Consider the following 21807-nt stretch of genomic DNA (forward strand, 5'->3'; position numbering starts at 1 on the left):
ATATATATATATATATATATACACACACACTGTAGGTAACATTGGTCTCTCTATGATTAATGTAAGTGGTGTTACTGACTTATTCGTTCAGGTCCATTTAAAATATATTTAAAGTGTTTTGGTTGACATATTTATGAGGAGTACATAAACATGACACTTTAAAAGCAACACAATTTTTAGGTGATAAATTATGTTATCGAGGCCGTTGTACGCGCATGCGCAATGCGGCGCCACACTGCCCGCGCCGGTGGTGAATGCAACGGGGTGAAATTCAACTGCGTGATCCAGAGGAGACAGGCGGAGGCGGCAGTACCTGCACTTCATAAGGATTAAACTGCACATATTTACACCCAACCGGACAAAGAGTGACTGGAGAACAGGTAGGAAGTCCAAGTCGCATCTCCCTTTCGCTTCAGAGTTTATAATGCCTAATAACATCGTGAAGGAGGCCCGTTTGGTGGATGCATCAACAGCGTAGATGGTGTGGTGCCGCATGTCGGCTTTTTGAGTTCAAAACAAACGTGACGAAGTAGGCAATAAAATGTACCGTTTGGACACGTCGCGGTTCTGCTTGTGTGTTTACTGGCGTGTCTTTTGTTAGTCATGTGCTTTTTCACTGGGTGTTTTCATAAAATGGCTCCGTTGTTTCCCAGTTGGGGAAGTTTAATGTTTTACATTTCCACGCCGCTCGCTCTCAGCAGGAAAAGTATAAGTAGGCCTTGCGCGAGGCCCCGAATAGGTCTGTGACTGACAGCTGCGCAGCCAATCAGATGCGAGCATCCCGCCCGCACTGGACTCTGTCGACCAATCACATTTGTGCAAAGCGCTGACGTTGGGGATGGTTACTCTCGCGCTACGCCCACTGGTTATAAAACGCCGGACAATAAAGTGCCCACAGTAGTAGAAGAGTTCAACAAAAGGAAATGCGGGAAGAGATGAGGCACCGTGCGCTTGTTGTGCTTTTCCCGTGCTGACTGAGAGCTGGGGAAAATTAAAAGGGTGTGGAGTGCTGTTTTATTACAGTATGATATCAACCTACGATAAAAATAATAATAATCACAGAATATATATCTATCTATCTTGTGGCATCACAAACTGATGATCTCAATCCGGTTTCCGACTCATGACTGTGGCATCACCAACTCCCGGTTTGCGCCCTGTCAGTGTCGCTGTCTGGCTCTGTGTGCAGGCGATAAAAAAATTAAAAAATACTCACTTTAATTACAAATCTTGTATCATACTGAATATAACACCGTCCCCTCTTTAACGTGGTGCTCGGTGTCCACCTGCGGCAGGCGGATAAGCAGGAGGATGCTTGCCATTGTCTCCTATTGTGTCTATACGTGAGATCGGCTGACCAGAAAACACGTGGGCCGAGTAGTGTGAAGATATCCGGTTTGTAGGTTGCACTGAAAGCCAATACTCCAGACTGCCTCCGCTATGGTGAACCGAGTCAGCTGGAACCGGGACAAAAGTAAGACGTTTTTTTATATATATATAATATATAACGTGGGTCGTCTGTCTTTTAATAAAGAGAGGCGATATCTCAGTCTGCCCTCTGTAGTCTGTGAGCTCGACAAAAGAGGCGCTGTTATCGGGAGGGAAATGAAAATTTTCCATGTGAGACAAAAAGATCTCCTCCTCCTCCACCATGCATTTTCTCACAGCACACGGGCTGTGTTTGATCTGGATATAAGGAAACGGACTGCAGTTTTTTTTAATGTTCTCTCGGTGCATGATTGCATAATTGCATGTCTGCTGTGTGCTGGATGCTTACAGTAGGAAGCCGTGGCTGTCTTGATCATTCTTGCACCCTTTTCTCATCGTGCCTTCTTGATTTTAAAATAATCATTTAATGATAATTAAATGCTGCTCGTTTTAATAGAGACCTGTGTGAGGTCGTGCTCAGATCCCCGTGAACGTCTCAACTAGTGATCACTGAACATCTGGTATTAGTTACACATTTCACCACCATTTGAGGGGCATGGCTCACCTAATATGTCTAAGTTTTCCCTTGCTTTACACTGTGCTGTACTATAATACCACATGTGTAATCTGTAGCTTGTATGTGTGTGTGTTTTTTAAACTGGTAATGTTTTCCCAGACTGTGCTGCATTATTGTTCTGCTGGCATACAGTGGGAGGGGCGTACTTGCTTTTTAACACCTAAATTGCTACTCAGGTGCAAAGCTGTGATTTGCCAAAGTCTTCTGGCAAAATAATTATTAGTAATGACCTGAGAGAGAGACGAGGCTGACTGCAGGATTGTCTTAAAGTCCTCGACAGTCATGTATATTGTGTTCTTGGCTAGACACAATGTGTGTGCTTCTCAGTAGTGTACCCAAGGTCATATGGGTGTAGTTTTGATTAGTATGTTTATTGGTTAATGTGTGTGTGTGTGTGTGTGTGTGTGTGTACAGGAAGGGAGCCTTGATGTGGGCAGTATGAGTAAGACGCCCCCTACCAGAAGAGGCATAACATTTGAGGTGGGAGCTCAGCTCGAGGCCAGAGACAGCCTCAAAAACTGGTGAGTCATGGCCTCACTCATTCCTCTCCATCCCTGTAAGCGTTCACTTCCCTCACTCTCTCCCATAAATTCACATTCTCTCATTTGTGGGCCTAACTGTTCAAACATGAAGAAAGATTCAGAAAACAGTGAAGAAAAACCACGCAGACCTTTCAATGCGTCACTGCTCTTTCTGGCAGTAAACAACAGCTGGTGACGGATGTGTGCTCCCAAGCAGCCTTTTTATCGGGATTAATAATGAATGATAGTGAAAATTCATCTGTGACTACTGCAAATCATTTTATTGGTTACATTGTATTAAAAGATGGATCAAAATGTGACATTGGTGTCATCACAGCAATGTGAGCATCTTTTTTGAATGTTAGTAACAGGCTCATTGAAAAATGAATAACATCATTTACGTCACCCAGATGAGCTCTCCATCAGACACATGAAAACAGAGATGCTCCTGGCTAAAAGACAAATGAGCTCACCTCTTAAAATTTTGGGAGTAGCAGCTCGAGGCTTTGTAATCCAAAGCAGTCACATTGTGGTAGCGTGCTCATGGCTAACACCGCCCCCAGCATAGCATTGTCTTAAGTTAAGCAGCGTCTCATGATCCATATGTGTTTCTTTACATTTGACATTTTCGAGCACAATTTCAATTTCTACTGGTTCGCCACCCTTGTTGTATGATGTTGAGGTAAAGCAACAGAAACGTGCACCCCCTCCCTCAACCGTCACATTTGCATCATTGAATTTCTTTTGTTGTGTAGGTATGCTGCCAACATAGAGAAGATTGACTACGAAGGTGAAAAAGTGCTCATCCATTACCGCCAGTGGAGCCACCGTTACGACGAGTGGTTTGACTGGACAAGTCCATACCTGAGACCTGTGGAGAGGGTTCAGCTGAGGCGGCAGGGCCTGCAGGACGACAGCCCTGTGCCTGTAAGTTAAGAACGTCCTTCATGCTTGTTTGGAAGCAGTTCTTGGGTGTCTTATGTTCCTTTGGCCTTTGTTCCACAGTGTATTTCTGCATAGAGCAGTACCTTATCTGTCTCTCTAACTGTAACGTGATACTGGGGTTTTATTTTCATATGCTAATACTTCCGAGTACAATTTGAGCACTATGTCATAAAGATTTCTCTGTCCTTCCTACAGGGCTTTCATGTGAATGACAAGGTCCTTGCCAGCTGGTCTGACTGCCGTTTCTACCCCGCTAAGGTCATTTCTGTCAATAAAGATGGTGCGTATCAATAATCTGTCTGCTTGTGTATGTGTTTTACGTGTATATGTTTTTAGAATTGTTTTGTGTCTACTTCAAGTTAATGATTTATAATACCTTTTGATTAAGCAACAGTTTTCAGTTTTCTTCAGTGCTATATTGTGCAATATGGAGCGTACCGTAGTCTAAAATGTTAAAACTACTTTCACTTTTAAAAAAGGAAACGTGGCATTGCGTTACATTCAATAACAAGAACAATGTCTTTCTGTCAGTGGCACAGCGAAGAGAAGCTATGAAAATAAATCTGTCTGGTGCATATTTACAAAAATCTGAATACTGGAATATCTTAACAAAATACGCATTTGAAGCGTAGCTACTTTAAAGTCTGTCTGTAATCAGATGAGCAGCTGGCACTTGTGTAAAATATGGTTTGCATTCATTCTCCTTTATCTCCCTCAGCGTCTTACACTGTGAAGTTTTATGATGGCGTTATCCAGACAGTGAAGGGAATACACGTGAAGCCTTTTATCAAAGAGGTATGTCTCTTTTTTTTGTGTGTGTGTGTCCTCAATCATCTCTTGTACACCATTTGCTGCTCATTTGCCTAAACTTCATCTTTGTCCTGCTGACAAACAGAGAGGTGGTGTTGGTGGAGGGAAGTCTCGGTCCACTGAAAGAAACATGGTTCGGAGGGTCCCGAACCGCAGAGACAGGAGGCCTCAGGAGAACGGAGGTCCCAAGAACAAGCGAGCCAGACGCAGCACCTCTGACCAGGAGGAGGACAGCAACAGTGAAGACGAGGAGCGGCAAGAAGCGATGGTTAACGAGAAGAACAAGAAAACAAATGGTGAGGTAGAGGCTGCACCCACTATCAAAAAGGAAGAAGAAATATCAGAGCAGGTAGACCCGAATAAGCCCAGGGACACAGAAAAGGGGACAGGACTCACAAATGGGGTGAAGGTGGAGGAAGACGATGAGCAAAGCCAGGAACGATGCCACGTCAACGGAGAGATAAAGAAGGAAGAGGTGGAATTAGAACAGAGTGGAATAAAGCCATATAAAGACTCGCCCAAGCCATACACAGAGTTGCCCACTCAGACACCAGCACAGATGGAGCAGGTGTCTGTCACTATGACAACTACAGAATCCAATAGAGATGTGGAGCAGAAACCAAACGTCCAATCGGAAAGCTCTCAGCCTGCAGCAGATGTGCCACCTCCCCAGCCTGTGAAACGTAAGTGTGAATGCAGTGAATTAGAAGAAATGTCATCAGATATGTGGGATTGTGAAAATGAGTAACAGAGCTCAGTGAATACTGCTTAGCATCTGGGCATATTTTCAAGGTTTTTGTGAATAAATGATATCTTTCTCTTGTCTTTTGATAGCGGTGAGGAAGCAGGGCTTCCACAACCCCAACAGGTTCAGCAGAGAGCCATGTGAGTACTCAAAACCATGAAATAAATACACAAATGTGTTGCATTCTTTGATATACTTCCTTTACACATATCACTTGTTTGTTGTTCTTTTAGTGTACCGAGTTATCAAAAATCAACCTCCCCCCGTCCTGTCCATCAACCTCGACCACAACCCGTTTAAGTGCAGTGCTCCCGGCTGCACAAAGTCATTCCGTAAGGCCAAGCTTCTGCACTATCATATGAAATATTATCATGGCGAGGAGCAGCCTCCAGAGGATGAACGAAGCCCCACCAGGAATGTCCAGACCAGGGCCTCTGATAAACAGGTTACTGCCACCAGTTTGGACGGCCCAAAGAGAAGGCGCACCATCTCTGCCTCTATGCGTGAGTTCCACTCCTGTCCCAGTTGAAGCGACAGAAAAAGGAAAAGAAAAAGAGTCTCATAAGAAACTGGATCAGCTTCTATTTCTACAGTGTTCAAACAAAATGTGTTTTAAAGCAACAACAAAATAAAATATGACTTAGTAGTTAGTTGCACATCCTGCATTGCTTAAATATTGTGCCTTTGGTCTTAGATTTGCCCTTTTGATTTTCCTCAGACTCTGTTGGAGCTGCTGCAGCTCCCCGTGGTGAGGTGAAGACTGCAGGCAGGCGCACATCAGCCCCGCCTGTAGTCAACACTCAGGGCCATCAGCAGAGGGCACTGCTGAGGGAGAAGAGCAAGGAGAACCAGCTGGACAGGAACGGATGCCAGCAGCAGGACAAGGACTCGGACAAGAGCTGCTTTGACATTGGTCAGTATCATGCAATAAGAAGGTGATGTGTATTTAACGTGTTCATTTTTAGCTTAGAATAATTAGCTGCTGCGCTAGCACAGATGAGACTTAACTCTTGCCCATTTAACGGTCCCCAGGGTCAGTAAAAGACAAACTGAAAGAGAGACCTAAACAGAAGGACTTCCTCCGCATTAAACTAAAAAAGAAGAAGAAGAAAAAGAAGGCCAAGTCTGGTAAGAAGGGGGTCCCTGGCATGAGATCTCCTCCCATATCTGCTGCTCTGCATGTGCACTCACTGTGACATTTTGGAAAGAGCTAGCCCTGCAAAGCATAAAGCCCTCCATTCACTCCTCCTGGTGTGGTGGCTGAGCCTTTGTGTGTGGGAGAAGTGTCACATCTGTCGCTGGCCTCTTGTCACTCCATTATGCCAATCAATTCTCATTTCTTTTACATCACAGCTTGCGTTTGCTCTCGTGTACAACAACACTGACAGTGCTAGAAAGCCAGGTTTTTATTTTTTATTGTGGCAGGCACTGATATTGATTAATCCAAACACAAATCCAACACTGTTCACACAAACATTCACACATAAACAGTATATTTGGCATGCACACAGATGTTAGGTTACCTTCCACATTTATTCTTTCATACTATTAAAGTGCCTGGAATGTGGGCCAGTATGGCTTTCATCAAACTGATTGTCCCTGACTGTTCCTGACTCTATCATTTGTCCATGTTTGTGTTGCCACAGTTTGTCACCTCCTGATGGGCGTTTGTTTAGCATTTTCAAAGTTGACATTTTGTTCTACGTCTGCTCCCCCCCTCCCTCCCTGTATTAACAGACTACACAGGTAGTGAGGAGAATATTGACATCTCTGTATTGGGTCTTCAGTCCAAATTGAATTTGCCACTCAAACCCCCCCCCTCACACAATCACAAGCCTGAGGCCTACCCCAGCAGGCCTGGATACAGCTACTCAGAGCAGATACATGTGGATGGTGGGTATCTCTGTGACGGTGTGTGTGTGTGTGTGAATTAGTTTGTGTGTGTGACTGTACATGGCTTCCTCTCCCCTTCATTCCTCTTTTTTTCCCCTCTGGATTCAATCCATCTCGCTGTTGTTTTAGTTTGATGAGCATCACATCTGGTATCTGTGTCCAAATATTGCTCCTAACACACCATGGCTGCTGTCACAAATGAGACCAAATTTTTTTATTTTTAAACGCTTGATTGATTGAATCCTGAGCTTTTCTTTGCTGCTACAGCTTGCTTCATCATATAATCCACCCAGATTCATTAAGACTCACATAGTGCAACATGTGTTGTAGAGTTAGAGAATATTAATTTAGCCAAAATTTAAATTAAAAAAAACAATGTTTGTCCCTGTTGTAGATGAGGATAGCATCAGTGACTGGTCCACTGACAGCTGCGGGTGGAGCGACGATGACTTTGGGGTGGATTTGGACGTCACCACGCCTCCCCTGAGCGTGGACTCTGGTGCTGTGGACACAAGTGACCAAGAGATCGTGCGATGCATCTGTGAGGTGGAGGAAGAGAATGACTTCATGATTCAGGTGAGCCAGTTGTTTTCTGTCACCATTTTATAGCTCGTCTATTTTAAGGCATTGCAAGCTCTTTTTTTTTATTTTTTTTAAATAAAATATATTTGTCCTTCCCTCAGTGTGAAGATTGTTTGTGCTGGCAACACGGCACCTGCATGGGCCTGCTGGAAGACAATGTTCCAGACCGATACACCTGCTACATCTGCAGAGACCCACCAGGTGAGAGAAAAACACCCCCACCTTCAGGCATAAATTAAACACCATCATCATTTGAAGAATTTGTCGACATCAAAGCACTTAGCTAGGTTTTGCTTTTTCACTAGAGAATACTGCACACTTCCTCTTTTATTCGACAAAATGTCTACCCTCTAGATGGTAGGAAAAATTACAACAAACTAGAGGAGCTTAGCTAATAAGCTAGCTAGCCCACTTGAACCAACATTTTGGGAGGCGATCTCTCTCTCTGAGATTACGGCTGATATCTCCAAAGTAACTGATGAAAAGCTTGGACCACTGTCGCAGTTGTTACTAATGCAGCGTAAAGAACTGATGGTTTACACTGATTTTTGCCCCACATTTTGAGTTCCTGCACATTGAAACTTTGTTCTGTTTCCTGCTAAAAGAGAACAGTAACCACAGGAACTGGGTCCTGGTGTAGCAGGCACAGTTACAGGAAGTTATGAGAAAAAAAACAGGAAGAGAAGAGAGGAGCCATCTGATTATGCTTCAGATAATCCCTGAATCATAAGTCTTTCAGTATCATACAGCAGTGAAACTACAGAACGTGCTGCAGATTGCCTTCTGTACTTTTTCAGGTGCTGTCATATTAACATTGTATGTTCAAATATGGGTTTTCTGGAGTTCTGTCATCGTCATCCTGCGGGGTTTGTTTTCTTCCCTGTTGTTTGCCTCCACAAGCCACGCCTGTTTTTTGCTTGGAGGAAGATCTTGAGGATGAAAACGTTACCTTTGAAAAGAAAATGAAAGTGTTTATTCTGAGGCTAACCATGTGCAGGCCTTTCTCCTTCGCGCCCTGCAGTTATAAATGTTTTGTCTGCCCGTGAATATTTTTAGTCTGGCATGTGCACACTAGGTCTCTCTTCTGTATGTATTGTCACCTGGCCTGAACACTGCAGGCATTCTAAATGACAGACTCTTAGTGTGTCCACAGTGAAAAGCTTCATGATTGTACAGTTGCTGTTTTAAATGAAGAGACAGAAATAACACTCTGCTAGCGCGGAGGAGTGAGCTGGTGTGTATGATCGGAAAGTAAAACAAATACCTTTAAACTAGTAGAATTTGTGTTGACTTAGCACTGAGCTTAAAGCTGAAGCTGCCTCACATTTATGTCTTCTACTGTGCAGACAGGAGTAGCAGTGCACATTACATTTGCATATGGTATTTTCACCTCTTAAGGAATGCACTCTATAATATAATAACAGCGCCTGGCTCTTAAAGAGAGACTTGAACACCCTTTTTGCCAAATATTTCTGAGTTTGATAACCTTTCATTATGATTTGTTGATCACTCTCAGGTCAGAGGCAGAGCCTGCGCTACTGGTATGATCGTGAGTGGTTGAGCAATGGTCACATGTACGGCCTCTCGTTCCTGGATGAGAACTACTCTCACCAAAATGCCAAGAAGATCACCACCACCCACCAGCTGCTGGGAGATGTGCACCACGTGGTAGAGATCCTCAACGGACTGCAGCTCAAGATGAGCGTCCTACAGTGAGTGCAAAGGAATTATATAAAGAGGGTGTTTTCCTCTTAGCTACTGAAGCCAGATTAAAAGTAATGATCGTCGTCCAGGTCAATTTTCAATTAGCAGCTGTGTCTTTAACGTTGTTTTCTCTCTTCCTCTTGAGGAGCAATACTCACCCCGACTTGCAGCTGTGGCGGCAGCCCTGGAAGCATTTGGAGCGGTCACGGACCAGCTCCGACTCATACCGTGGCAGTGATGCTGTCCCATCTCCTGTGACTCCCGATGAGGACATGAGCCGCGGAGAGATTTTAATGTCCAACGCCCTGGAGAAGCTGAGCCGGGCTGCCACAGCTGCCACCTCCTCTTCGTCCTGCTCTTCCTCCCCCTTCCCATCCTTCCAGGACTCATACATTACCAGTGAACATTGCTACCAGAAACCACGGGCATATTACCCAGCAGTGGAGCAGAGGCTGGTGGTGGAGACCCGACAGGGCTCAGAGCTGGAGGACAGCATGAGAAGCACAGAGGAACTGTTGGAGCGAGAGCAGCGCTACGGAAGCCTGCTGGAGACAGACAAGCCCAAATCAACAGTCAGCAGTAATAAGGTTAGACTTGATTCCACAGGAGACGAGGATGTTTGAAATGCAGGCTGATCTTTGAATTCATCAAGATTCTGGAAGTGACGTAATTAAAGCACAAGGCTCAATATTCCTCCAATCTTCCTCCCAGTTGGTGTCACATTTTTAGGCTGTTCTTTCCTCACTGTGCCTTCAGACTCATCAGTAACTTCCTCTCAACGTTTAGACACAGTATTGATTGTCGAGTGGATAACCGAACATTTTAAACTAGAAGTAGTTCCGTTGTCAAGGTAACATTACTTCTGAACTCCTCGAGTGACTTCAAGTATTTAGCTCAGCTTTTGTTTGATCACCAGTCACGATGCAACAATCTCGTGCGCATGAATAATGCGCATTGATTTGGCAGAAACCTTTTGTGAATGAGGTCTAAACCTGGTTGTGTCTGATTTCATCCTGACGTCTTCAGACTTCGATGGTTGGCTCTTGGTCCCAGGCTGAGATGAGGCAAGAGGAGGGAAGAGATCCAGGAGAGGCTGCAGACAACAGCAGGCAGCATCAACAGAGGCAGATCAACCTGCTGGATCACATAGATGCAGTCCAGGACGAGGTCTCGCACAGGATGGACTTCATTGAGAGGGAGCTGGACGGTAAGACCTGTGGTGGTCTCGAACCTAGTTACTAACTTAGTCGTTTGGACAGGGTTGGGGGAAAAAAATGAAGATGAGACCATGGCTAATAATTTGACTGTGAAGACGTGTCATTTAAGATATAAACAATGTTACCAATAAAAACGGGGTCTGTAGGATAGAACATGACAGTCTCTGTGTTGTAAAAGAAAGGCATCACCTGTTTATCCATGTATTCACCTCTGGCTCTTCTTCTGCTCGTCCTCCTTAGTGCTGGAGAGCTGGCTGGACTACACCGGGGAGCTGGAGCCACCTGAGCCCCTGGCCCGTCTGCCTCAGCTCAAACACCGCATGAAACGATTGCTCACACAGCTGGGCAAAGTGCAGCAGATCGCCCTGTACAGCTCCACATGAGGGCGCCAGAGAACAGCAGTGGCCTCAGCCCCCACACAGCATGCAGAAAAAGTGCAGCGGAGGAAGCTCACTGGTCTCTGGCTGCAAAGATAACGATATTAATGCAAGTGCAAGACTCGGATTGTTCAGCACGTTCTCTCTGACCTGACATCTGCTGCTGTTTCTCCTTCTGAAAAGGTTCTGTGCGGTGGAATTCGATGCTACTGCCAGCCAGTGTCATATATGAATATTTATATGAACATTTATGGAAAGTCAGCATCTTAAATCAGGATTAAAAACACAAAGTAACCTCGTAAATGCAGGAGAAAATTCTTAGGACCAGATTACACTTCTGTGTTTCCCATGCAACTCTAAACCTTATGAATGCCTTTTGTCTGAGCTACTGCTTAAAGAGTAAGTCTGGTGTTTTTAAACCTGGGCCTTATTTTTACATTTTGGGGTCTGAATGAAAGATGGTTACAAAAAGTTTTGGATTTGGTCCAGTAGATCTTAGTGGTTCTGAGCCAGCAGCCGGGAAACGAGCTGCAACGTAATCCTTGGGTGCAAACAAAGTACGTCCACTAGCTGTGGCTTATATTGTTGTATTAAGTGTCTGAGAACATTATGGAAAAGGATCCGTACAGATAGAGCTTCTGTTAAAGAATAAGATCCTTTATCCGTCAGAATTCATGATAAAAACAGGAATTTTACCTTAAAAGTGAAAGTCTGCCTATCTAAACTCATATGTAGAGTTAAACACCAAAGTCAGTCAATAATACATACTAACCAGTATAATTCCTGTGTTCTTCTGTGAGGTAAATCTACGGTCTCATTTCTGTACTTTGCAAAATATGTAAAAATAGGGCCCAGGTTTAAAAAATAATGGAAGTACCCTTTAAGATTGCCTGTTCCCTGTCTCTCTCAGTACACAGTGCTTTACATGCAGAAGCTTTATATTAGAAAAATTGCAGTCGAGTTCCTGAACCTACACGGCCTCTTTGCAATAGTTTTATGAACACGTTTTCAAATGCTCACTGTTATTTGCATTTTAGGTTCGGTTTTGGTTACGCGTCATGCCATACTGCATTAAAATTCGCTGTTCAAGCAGTCTTCAAATAATTTGTTCTGTTTGTTTTATACTACACTGTGAAGTTATTTTTGTCTGGAATCAAAAACATCTTCTTTTTTTTTTCAGTTAGCCACGACAATAAGTGTGATTTCTGTTTCGTCCCAAACTGTAATGCTTCTTTCCTAACAGTTTTATCAGTTAACCTTTATGTGTTTGTCAGTTACCGTATACCTTACTTCAATTTACTCTTTGCATTGTTGTTGCTGTAGCACTTGACCTATGATTCACTGAGATCTGTAATGTGGATTTGTCCTTTCTTAACCTTAGCAGCCTGTGCTTTGTCAGTGACAAATACTACTTAGAAGACCTGTACATTTCTTTATTTCTGTTCCTGTTTCACCTGTTTATTTACAGTATTTTGGTTTGTAAATATGTTATTCAGAGAAATGTGCTTCTGTATTGAAAACATTCTCCACATTCAGATATTGTATGCTACTGTACTGTAAGTGTCTGGCTTAGAAGCAGGGAAATGTCAAAAACAATGCAAACAGATTTGCTGGTACATAAATAAACTCATTGTTATTACTCCCTATGGACACATTCTGGACTGTTTTCTTACTGACATGCTGTGTATTTTAAGAGCAGTCTTATTTATCCAGCTGGTAATAACAGCACCAGTGAAGTCAACAGCTGCATTTAGAGTTCATGCACACAAAACATTCAGTCAGATGTAACATGTTACACAATCAGATTAAAATTGGGGAAGCAGTAGTGTGGAAACTGAAGGCGTAGGTTTGTAATCGGAGTAAATCATGCTTCTTGTTTTCCCCACAGACACTGACCTCCAACTCTACAACAGAACTGCTCATGACCTGAAACAGCACCGGTCAGCCAAAGTTTGTAGAGCTGTATGAAGGAAGGACATGGACTTTTTTTAGGCAGGGGGATATAAAAGGAGACTGCGTGCCTGCTTTGATGTAATGTTTTTATTGCGTAGCTTATTTGTGCGGTTACATAATCAGACTGAAAAAGGAAATTCGATAGGAGGTTTTATCGGTTAATCAAATTTCTATAGATGGATAGAGCAGGACAACTGATATCATATATTACAAATGAACTTGTGCAGTGTTAAGCCAACATGTTGACTTTTTGATTTGTATAGACTATTATAAAAACAAAGAACATAAATGCATTATCTCATCAGAAGTCATCATTATTATTATTTTAGCCATTTCATTTCACCCAAAGAGTGTAGCAACTCTCTCTAATAAAGTTAGAAATATGTTGATGATCGCAGTAGAATTACATGTGACTGAATCTTTCGGCCTTGGGAATCAGAGGCTGGTCTTCATGGTTTGTGATGGGAGTGAGGCCTCCTGTCTGCTCCTGCTGTCTGTGCTGTGTGCCGCCTCCTCTCATTGGCTGCTCCGCGGTGTCTGCGACGCAGCGTGTAGTCCCGCCCACAGTCCACAGCGAAATACTAGTTGAGGCAGAGGAAGCGGCAGCGAGGAGCAGCGTGAACTGTATACTTGAACATACACATATTCCTCGTTAATATTCAACAGTATAACTGGAGAGGAATTTGACTGGAGCCCGGCGGACACTTGTCTTTTTTGTTTTTACCGACGAGGTAAGTCTGAACAGCCGCCTTTTCTCCCATTTACCATGTACAGATGTGCCCGATGCCACAGCAGATTATCTCCGCTCGCTGGATCTCCCAACCTGTTCACGTCGCTGTCCACACGTCGTTTGTCAGGGGAATGGTGGCGGCAGTCAGCACACACAGATAGGCATTGTTGTACTACAATAAAACACCGGTTAAAACACCGGCTGAACCGACGCCAGGACTTCACTGAGCGGGAGCGACACGGCTGAACTGCGGCTCAATGAAATGAGTTCATCGCTGCTCCTCATACAGTGATGCGACACAGCGGCTGCTCTCACGCCGCGTCTTCATTTTGCCAGCGCAGTACGTGTTGGTACTAGTTTGTTTCCTGTCACACTGTATACACCCGATAATTAATAACTCGTGTTTGTAGATGTTTTTAAATACAATAAAGAGGCCCGGCACGAAGCGTTACATCGTGAAATACCGAGATAAAACAAGTAGTTAGCCCGATAGCTTGTAGCTTATTGAATTAAAAAACACATAAAAAACCCCTGTGGGAAGCTTTCACGTATTTTATGAACTCATTAAAATACAAGTTGTACTAATGTGTTTATCAGAGGAATATTAACACGCTGTTAGTTCAGTGGAGCGAGTCCCCAAACTGTGTGTTGGCTTTGTTGTGTTGACTATAGATAATACTCGTTAATATTCTGCACATCCACAAACACTGTCCCGGTGTACACTTGGCAGATCCATCCTAATCAATCACATCCCATCCAAAGTGACGGAGCTGCAGGTGGCATTCAGACACCACGTGACGGACGACAATGTCACCGATGGCCATGCGAAGGTCACACAGGTGAAAGGGAGTGGGCATCAGGTGTGTCCCCTTACTAAAAATAGCCATTGTCATCTTGGGATAGGACACTGTGTTGTCCTGCAGCTTCCCAGTAAAATATCACACACAACGTGATGTTAAATTGTACTTATAGGAGATTATAACCTTTGTTTTAAGTACAGTCTGTGCATTAAAGCCTTTACTCTGACATCCGGCAGTGTGGTGTCTTGTAGTTTAACGGTGGATGGGTTCAATTCAAGTGTTTTTATCTCCCACAATGCCCTCAGCGGTGTCACATGGTCAGGCTGGAATGGAGCTTACACAACAAGCAACAGCCAGGCGTTTGTTGTCACTCACAACACAGCGAGTAAAGACGGTTGTTAAAGACAATAGATGGCAAACTAATGACAGAAAGTTTCATTCAGTTAGCTGTTGTCAAAGCAGGACAAAGATCAGATAGTGGCTAGTTTTGAGGTTTATTGCCGTATCGTTGGGATCAGTGCGCCCCTGGTTGATTATTACAGCGAAAAGCTACTGCCTAACTAACTGATGGGAGTGTCAGGAGTTGTTCATTAAGCCACACGTTGTACTCCAAATCTCTGGCAAATGTGTCCATCTGTTCCCTGCAGGCTCTTAATTATTAGCCACCACTGAAAAATCATTTTAAAATGGGCTCCTGCGCTTCATTACGACACTTTGTTTTAGAGCTGTCAGTTGGTTTCTTGTTCCTTTCCAACGCCGAGTGATTAAACGCTCCACGCGTGCTCAGAATGCGACAGCGCCGTACTTTACATCGCGTTAATACTGACTGATATCAAGTGATTTCAATATGTCAGCATCAAGAAGCGACAGCATTAAGGAGCCTTTCTGCGTGGATTACAAGTCGTGCATAAATTCTTCCAGGGATTACAGAGTACAGAAAGAGTGCGAAGTGCTCTTGTGTTGAAGAGGATTTCTTCCAGGGATAAATGCCAGGGAGTAACGCTCACTGGAGAGATGGAGACAGTAATTAAGCCACTGTGCTGACAGCCAGTCTGCCTTGTGTATCACCTCAGCATTACTGTGTCGATTGGTTTTTCCGGCGCTGTAGGGCAAAACAACCTGCGCCAGACGTGGACGTTTACCGTGACTTCCTCTCATAACTGGAATAATAAGCACGCCCATGTCATGTTTCTCTGTTGCCTTTTTAGTCATCTTGTACTGAAGCAGTGTTTTTGGATGATGTCCACAAAACACATTGCATGTCCGTCTCTCCGTCTGACCCTCCTGGAGCTCTGCTGCCGCTTTTCTGTAACTGAAGTGCATCTGTAATTTCAGCTGTACCAGGGTTAGAGTTCCAGTGCAAGCTCTGCGCAGCAGCTTCAAGCTTCTTTTTTTTTTTCTATCAAAAACCGCTGATGCATACACACCTCTGTTCCAGGGTAACTTCTTGAATTTCTCTCGACCCCGGCCGAACAAGCTTATTCAAACAGATATCCCATTTATCCCCGGCTCCAGCAGCTTTTCTGCAGGGATGGAACTGAAGATGAATGTGCTTACAGTAAACGAAACAAATGACAAGAGTCCACACATTTTTCAGACGCTCTTATCTCCTGTATCAGGGAGGGAGGGAGGGCTCTGTCCATCTCCATTTTATTTATCAGCATCAGCAATGCAATCAGCAGGTGGTGACGAGGAAAGGCAGAGCACAGGTGGTAAGCTTGTTGATTCAAAGTGTTGGATAAAAGCCAAACTGGACTTCTGGATGCACCAGACTGTCCTTCAGTGAGGATCATATGGTTTAATGAACCTACCTACCCTTATACACCTGCACAGTATATTTGCTGAACAAACTGCAGATCTCACCTCAGTTTACTCTTCTGTTTTAGTGTCTCTGAGGTTTCCATTTGATTTCCTCTTCCTTATTCTTTTCAAGTCAGATATACTCTCCTCACTCTGAAAAATCCCATTGTGTTCATAAATATTTGTGTGTGATACAGAGGTGGGAAGCAATGAAAGAAGATGTTCCAGCTCTCCACTGAGACCTCGGCTTGTCTTTAGATATAAATAAACGGGCACACGCAGACCACATGCTAAGCTCTCGAACATGTAAGCATCCCACAGTTTTATTTACAGTGTCTCCTGACAGCACAAATCATTTCATACTCGGCTTGCTTTAACAGTCTAGGGAACACCTAGGGAAGTTAAATGCTTTAGTGATTGTTATTGTGAGAGCGAATGGCAGGTACTGAGCCCTGGTGGTTTGAAGATCCCCTCAGGCTGTGTTGCTGTTCGAAGCAGTTCAGTCCAAACACAGAAGAAAATTTCACATGGAGCGATTGGGACCCTGGTGAGTGTGTGTCGTGACTTGGACACATACGTGATGAAATGAAATCATTGTCTATGTTTTTTTTATGACTCATTTGACGCCTTGAGTTGAAAGTTTAAGAGTGGCTGCTTAGCGCCTGACAGTTGAATGGGAGCTGTACGCTGGCTGGTAAAGCATTCCACGTTGCGTCGGCCGTCGTGATGAGAAGAGAATGACTTTATGTAAATGATGGTGAAAAAGGTCATTCGATTTCCATGGCGCCACCAGCTGAGCTGAGGATGGCACAGGGAGGAGGAGGGTGAGGAGGGGGGGCGTGGTTGCCAAGGACACCGCCGACCTCCACATCGAGCATTCTCAGGGGAAGGCGCCAGAGGAGCCACCTCTGTGTTTCTGTGGGAGATTGAGTTGTCAGTAATCAGTCATTGTGACAGACTAGCTGACCACATGGATACCTCTGTTACCGGAGGTCGTGTTCCTGTGAGGCAGCCGGCCTCTCAGCACTGATTCACACACAGAAACAGACTCCACGATTCACAGGCAGAGATCTCTGGGCACGAGGCTTCTCATGTCTCTGTGCTGTGTTAATGTTTTATGGAGGCGGTTACTAATGTTTCCACCCGTCTTGCTGAACTGTGTGTGTGTGCGTGTGAAGTTCTGACTTAGGCTCAGGGACAAATTTCAGTCTAAAGACTTGTTAACTGGAGACCAAAGCTGATGTATGGTTTGGTGGTTAACATTAGGGCGAGGCAAATACTGGTTATGATTTTGTTTAGGGTGACTCTCCAGGAAATGAATGTAAGTCCAGATAATGTTGCCAAAAGTGACCTAAGTCAAAGTGTGAGTGTGAGTGTGTGAGGTACCGGCCAGGCTGTACAGATGGTCTCACTGCTGCCTCCACAGCTGCCCTTCGGCCAGGCTGACCGCGGTCTACAGGACCTGCTGAGCCTCCAGCAGGACTCTGCTGTTCTAGAAACTCTGCCTGCTCACACATACACCAGCTGGGCCCCAGGACACACACACACACACACACACACACACACACACACACACACACACACACACACACACACGTAGCATCCCTCTTGCACTTTGTCTTTCTCCGTGCTGTCTGCCCAAGTGAACATGGCAGAGGAAATCCCCACAGACGGAGCGGCAGCTCTAGCCTAGTGTGGCAGAGTAGGGGCAGGCACTCTGTTAACAAAAGTGAGTGCAGGCCGACAAGTCTGGCCATTCACTCTTATTTATAGCCAGATATCAGAAGGAGCTCAGCCAGGAGAGAGTCATTCAGACAGGCTCACGCCTCACTCTGACCTATCACAGCAGATTTATCATCACCCCCCTTTAGTAGTGATGATACCCCCCACCCTTTACTTAATGCTGTCCTTTGTGTGAGACATGTCCACACTGGTGTGTATTGATTTATTGGTGATGTGTGTCATGTAGCTACCGTAATCTATATTTCCATTCTTATTAGTCTATTTATCATCGTTTGAACGCATCAGCTATGGCAGTGCCTTACAGGGTATTGTGTGGAGTCAAAGGAAAAATGAAAACCATTGTGTGCGTGTCTAGAGAGCTCAGAATGAATTTGTTGTATATTGCAATTGTTCACAGAAAACATTGATCCTATGGTGTCGTGTTGTAAGGCTGGATGACGTGACCAAGCGATAAAAAATTCTCATAATATCGGGTTTTGTGAATAATATTTAATCTCTCATGTCACCTCATTTACTTGATCTCTTCATCCTGACTGATTACAGAGGAGCAGTCGGGGATCTGTTTGCCTTATTTGATCTCTGCTCAGGTTGAAGTTGGGTGGAGCGATGGGGGGGGATTACCTGAGCTCACCAGCGGCCATTTAGAAATGAAATAGTCAGAGGTGTTACCAATGATACTAATTAAGGCGCCGTTCCATTCAGGTCACACAGAGTCAGTTTGCTGCCGTGGTGCACGTTGGCCCAATGGAAAGCCTTCGCTGCGATAAACAGAGCCGTCATTAGTATCACGCCGTTGACCCCGACTATTTCCTGTCAAAATGGCCGCCGTGAAAAAGGTCTATTGTTATCTTACCCGAACAGGAGAATATTCTGTTCGTTTGGCCCTTTTGTCTAAAGCGACTCACAATGAAGCTTTAATCAACCTTCATATAACAAGAAACGACAACAGAACCAACCAAGCCTTGTCCGTGAATGCCCACAATGTCCTCAGAGGAGGTCTTTATTAGATTATGTGGCATTCAGAGACTGTTTTCAGTTAAAAATCTAAGTAAATTTAGGGCATTAAAAATTCATTGTCATCACTACAAATATTAGTTTGTTGTCCAGCCTTAGTTTATACTAGTGAATGGTGGGTTAGAGGGCAAGAGGACACAAGGCAAGGCACTGACACACAACACACTGATTCACGAGAATCACTTTAAAGCGATATGCAGCTGAGTGTGAGCACTCCTGTACTATGTATTAAGACCAAAATAGATGCCTGGGTGACTCTGCAGCCATATAGTACAATGTACTGAGCAGGGAGGGACATGGCTGAGCTGACTCACATCGCAGCCTCCTTCACAAACGCACACAACGCTCTCCAGTTCTTACATATAACGCACATACAAAATTCATAACTGCTACTACGCCGCACACTTCCTCGTCTGTCACAGGCGTAATGGAGTTTCCAGTTTGCTGCTCTGAAATATGACTTCACCAGCGGAAAATACTGCTGTTGGTCTCTGGGTGTGTATGAGGGCAGTAAATTTAGCGTACACCCTGGAAGTTATGACAGATATTTTTATGAGCCGTAGCACTGGTCAGTCTTTGGCTGTGTGCGTTTTTTCGGGTGGGAGATGAAGCATCGTGGTCATGCCAATGGATGTGTGGTCATTAGTCAATACAGCGAGATGCTGCTCTTTAATCGCATAAGACCATTAGCAGATAAAGTGCCCCCTCAAGGAATAATGTCATAATTCTTTAAAAGCCCTCAGAGAGTAATGAGGGGTCCGGCAGGATTAGAGATCTGTATACTCTGTGTGTGTGTGTGTGTGTGTGTGTGTGTGTGTGTGTGTGTGTGTGTGTGTTACTGTGTTCTTAGCTATCTGAGGCTCTGGACGTGTGTGTGAGTGTGTCTGTTTACTCGGATGTTTGTGAGTGCAACAGAGGCTGTCCCCAATCCAGCGTGAGTATAGAGGTCAGGGTGTGGGTGGTGGGCCCCTGTTTGGCAGGCAGATCAGCGCAGTGACTGCTACGTGCCAATCCGTATATTTGCTGATGAACCAGGCTTTTCCTCGGAGTCACACACACACACACACACCACAGACACATACGCTGTAACACTATCAAAAGATGCAGATGCACGGTTCATGAGACACATGTTTTGAAGAGACAAAGACGAGCACGCTGTGAATGAAAATCATGATGCAGAAGGTTAGGTCAAGAGTCTCCTCCCACACAAAAATCCTATTGGACATGAGCGTGTGTGTCTGTATACCTTTTTAGAGTAGCACTCCCAATATTGTCCCTGTGTGTGTCCATGTCTCGTCCAAGAACAACCTCTACAACATTTTTATCACTTGCTTTTTGAGTTATGGCTGGCTTTAGGCTCAGGATATTAAACGTGGTAGTGACTGAGTGCATCTGCCTTCTCAGTCAATTATAGTAATGCTGTATTTAGCATTTATTAGACCTTTTTAATCCCGAAGGATCAAACAAGAAGATTTTGTTTCTCCTGTTTTAACTGTCTTTAAATAGCTTCTCTGACAGATTGGGTTGCTTATGTCACATTTCCTTTTATCTTTGCAGCCAGTGAGACATTACTTTGCTCTGTCATCCACTCAGTCCATTATGTGAACTTAAACCTGAGCAGAGCATTGTCTCACAGCCACCTAATCCAGTGTTTTTAGTTTCAAAACCAGAGTTGGGGTGTTGGATAAGAATAGACCACTTTTGGTAGAATCACAACAGAAAAAGACATCAGAGAGCTGTCTCGTTGCAGTTTTTGTTATATTGTCAAAAGACTGTCAGCTTGTATCAGGAGAATCGTATAGGCCTGTAAGGAGGATGATGGGGCCTCAGGAGAGCAAGCTGTCATTTAATTAAGGAGACGTGAAGCATGGGGAGCTCTGTGTGTGTGCACGCATGTGAGAGTGTGCCTCGCGCCGCGCTCGTTCATCTGTGTGTGTGTTTTGCTGACAGTATCAGCAGGGGATGTTTTATGCTATAGGTCAGCTTTTCCATGATAGAGAACAAAAGAGCAAACTCCAGATCAGGTTTCCTCCCTCACCTCTTCAATAGAACACAATAAAATTTATCTCCCAGGCTGTTATTGACCTGACGAGTGGGGGTATGCTTGCGGGGGTGGGGGCTGAAACGCCAAACAAATGGATTTCCTTTTTCTAATTCTCTTACCAAACGGTCCGGTTTAGAGCAATAATCTGGAACGGAGCCTTATCACAGTCCATTAGCTTTACTCCGGCGGGATTGCTACCTTCGCAGACTTCGAACTGTAAACACAGGATTGGCCTGGTTATGAAAAGTTGGAGAGAAATTTCTAGTAATGTTTCCCTGAGTGGAAAAGTCGCCCCATCCAAGACCAAGGCATCGGCACACTGGTGACTGTGCAGGGATGAGTTGTCGCCACTTGTTTGTAGACCTGACAATGAGACACACAAAGACGGGCAGACATAGGAGCTGGGCTGTTGGCAGGAGGGCAGTATCTTTGGAATTTGTGCTGGCCTATTTTCTGCTGTGATGTGAAGCCCGGTGAAGTGCTGACTGCAGACCGAGGCTCCGGTTGAGGACAGACATGCTCGTGTTCCTTTTGTATTATTAGAATTATTCGATTCCTGGAGAAAACAGACCAGCCGGTGACACTACTTCCTCTCGCTGGAAATTAGTTGCTAATTGTCAATAGATGGGAATCTGGATCTTTTTGATGGATGGCAGATGCACCTAAATGTGTCATCTGGAGAAGAAAAGAAGTTTAGAAACCAGTTTATAGTTAATGCAAACGGTGTAACAGCTAATAATCTATAAATATATGTTAAAAAAATCCTTTTAATTTAAATTTGTATATAATTTTTTAGGTTGCTAAGTGGAACAGTAGAGTATATATATCCCTGTATTCTTGCAACAAAAGGCTTATTTGGGAAAGACCTTGTTTCCTGTTATGATATGTTGAGTCCACAGATGCAGACTCTGGAGGAGCCAGCCC

General features: G+C 44.3%; 2 protein-coding genes and 1 long non-coding RNA gene across 6 annotated transcripts in view; all 3 read left to right on the top strand.

The window, feature by feature from the left end:
• The first annotated feature begins 220 nt into the window (after positions 1–220).
• phf20a (PHD finger protein 20, a) lies at positions 221–12445 on the top strand. 3 transcript variants are annotated; one of them, XM_027278787.1, is made up of 17 exons: positions 221–380; positions 2420–2526; positions 3282–3453; positions 3667–3751; positions 4190–4266; positions 4367–4964; positions 5116–5166; positions 5260–5529; positions 5745–5939; positions 6059–6154; positions 6764–6919; positions 7314–7495; positions 7603–7702; positions 9018–9213; positions 9351–9792; positions 10232–10412; positions 10663–12445. In XM_027278787.1, the coding sequence occupies exons 2-17, from the start codon at positions 2444–2446 to the stop codon at positions 10803–10805; spliced, it is 3027 nt and encodes a 1008-aa protein (XP_027134588.1). In that variant the 5' UTR covers positions 221–380; positions 2420–2443; the 3' UTR covers positions 10806–12445. The 3 variants fall into 3 exon arrangements, with proteins under 3 accessions (XP_027134588.1, XP_019123934.2, XP_027134589.1); XM_027278788.1 differs by lacking the exon at positions 221–380 and adding an exon at positions 445–1474; XM_019268389.2 differs by lacking the exon at positions 6764–6919 and having other exon boundaries at positions 222–380.
• Positions 7717–9016, top strand: LOC113745790 (uncharacterized). Its single transcript, XR_003462403.1, has 2 exons — positions 7717–8267; positions 8299–9016. It is a non-coding gene; the product is annotated as an uncharacterized LOC113745790 (long non-coding RNA).
• An 856-nt stretch (positions 12446–13301) lies between the features above and the next one.
• The window catches only part of ndrg3a (ndrg family member 3a), a 31369-nt gene continuing 22863 nt past the window's right edge, over positions 13302–21807 (top strand). For both annotated transcript variants that reach the window (XM_027278789.1, XM_027278790.1), the window contains exon 1: positions 13302–13483. The gene's annotated coding sequence lies outside the window, so the exon portion shown is untranslated. The remainder of the gene's footprint in view (positions 13484–21807) is intronic.

This window comes from Larimichthys crocea, chromosome VI (assembly GCF_000972845.2).
Source record: "Larimichthys crocea isolate SSNF chromosome VI, L_crocea_2.0, whole genome shotgun sequence".
NCBI lineage: Eukaryota > Metazoa > Chordata > Actinopteri > Sciaenidae > Larimichthys > Larimichthys crocea.

Excerpts from the sequence above, each read along its gene's own strand:
- phf20a (XM_027278787.1), top strand. The coding sequence starts at position 2,444 with ATGAGTAAGACGCCCCCTACCAGAAGAGGCATAACATTTGAGGTGGGA. Across the intron at positions 5,530-5,744 it reads CACCATCTCTGCCTCTATGC|ACTCTGTTGGAGCTGCTGCA; the intron begins GTGAGTTCCACT and ends GATTTTCCTCAG. Across the intron at positions 5,940-6,058 it reads CAAGAGCTGCTTTGACATTG|GGTCAGTAAAAGACAAACTG; the intron begins GTCAGTATCATG and ends AACGGTCCCCAG.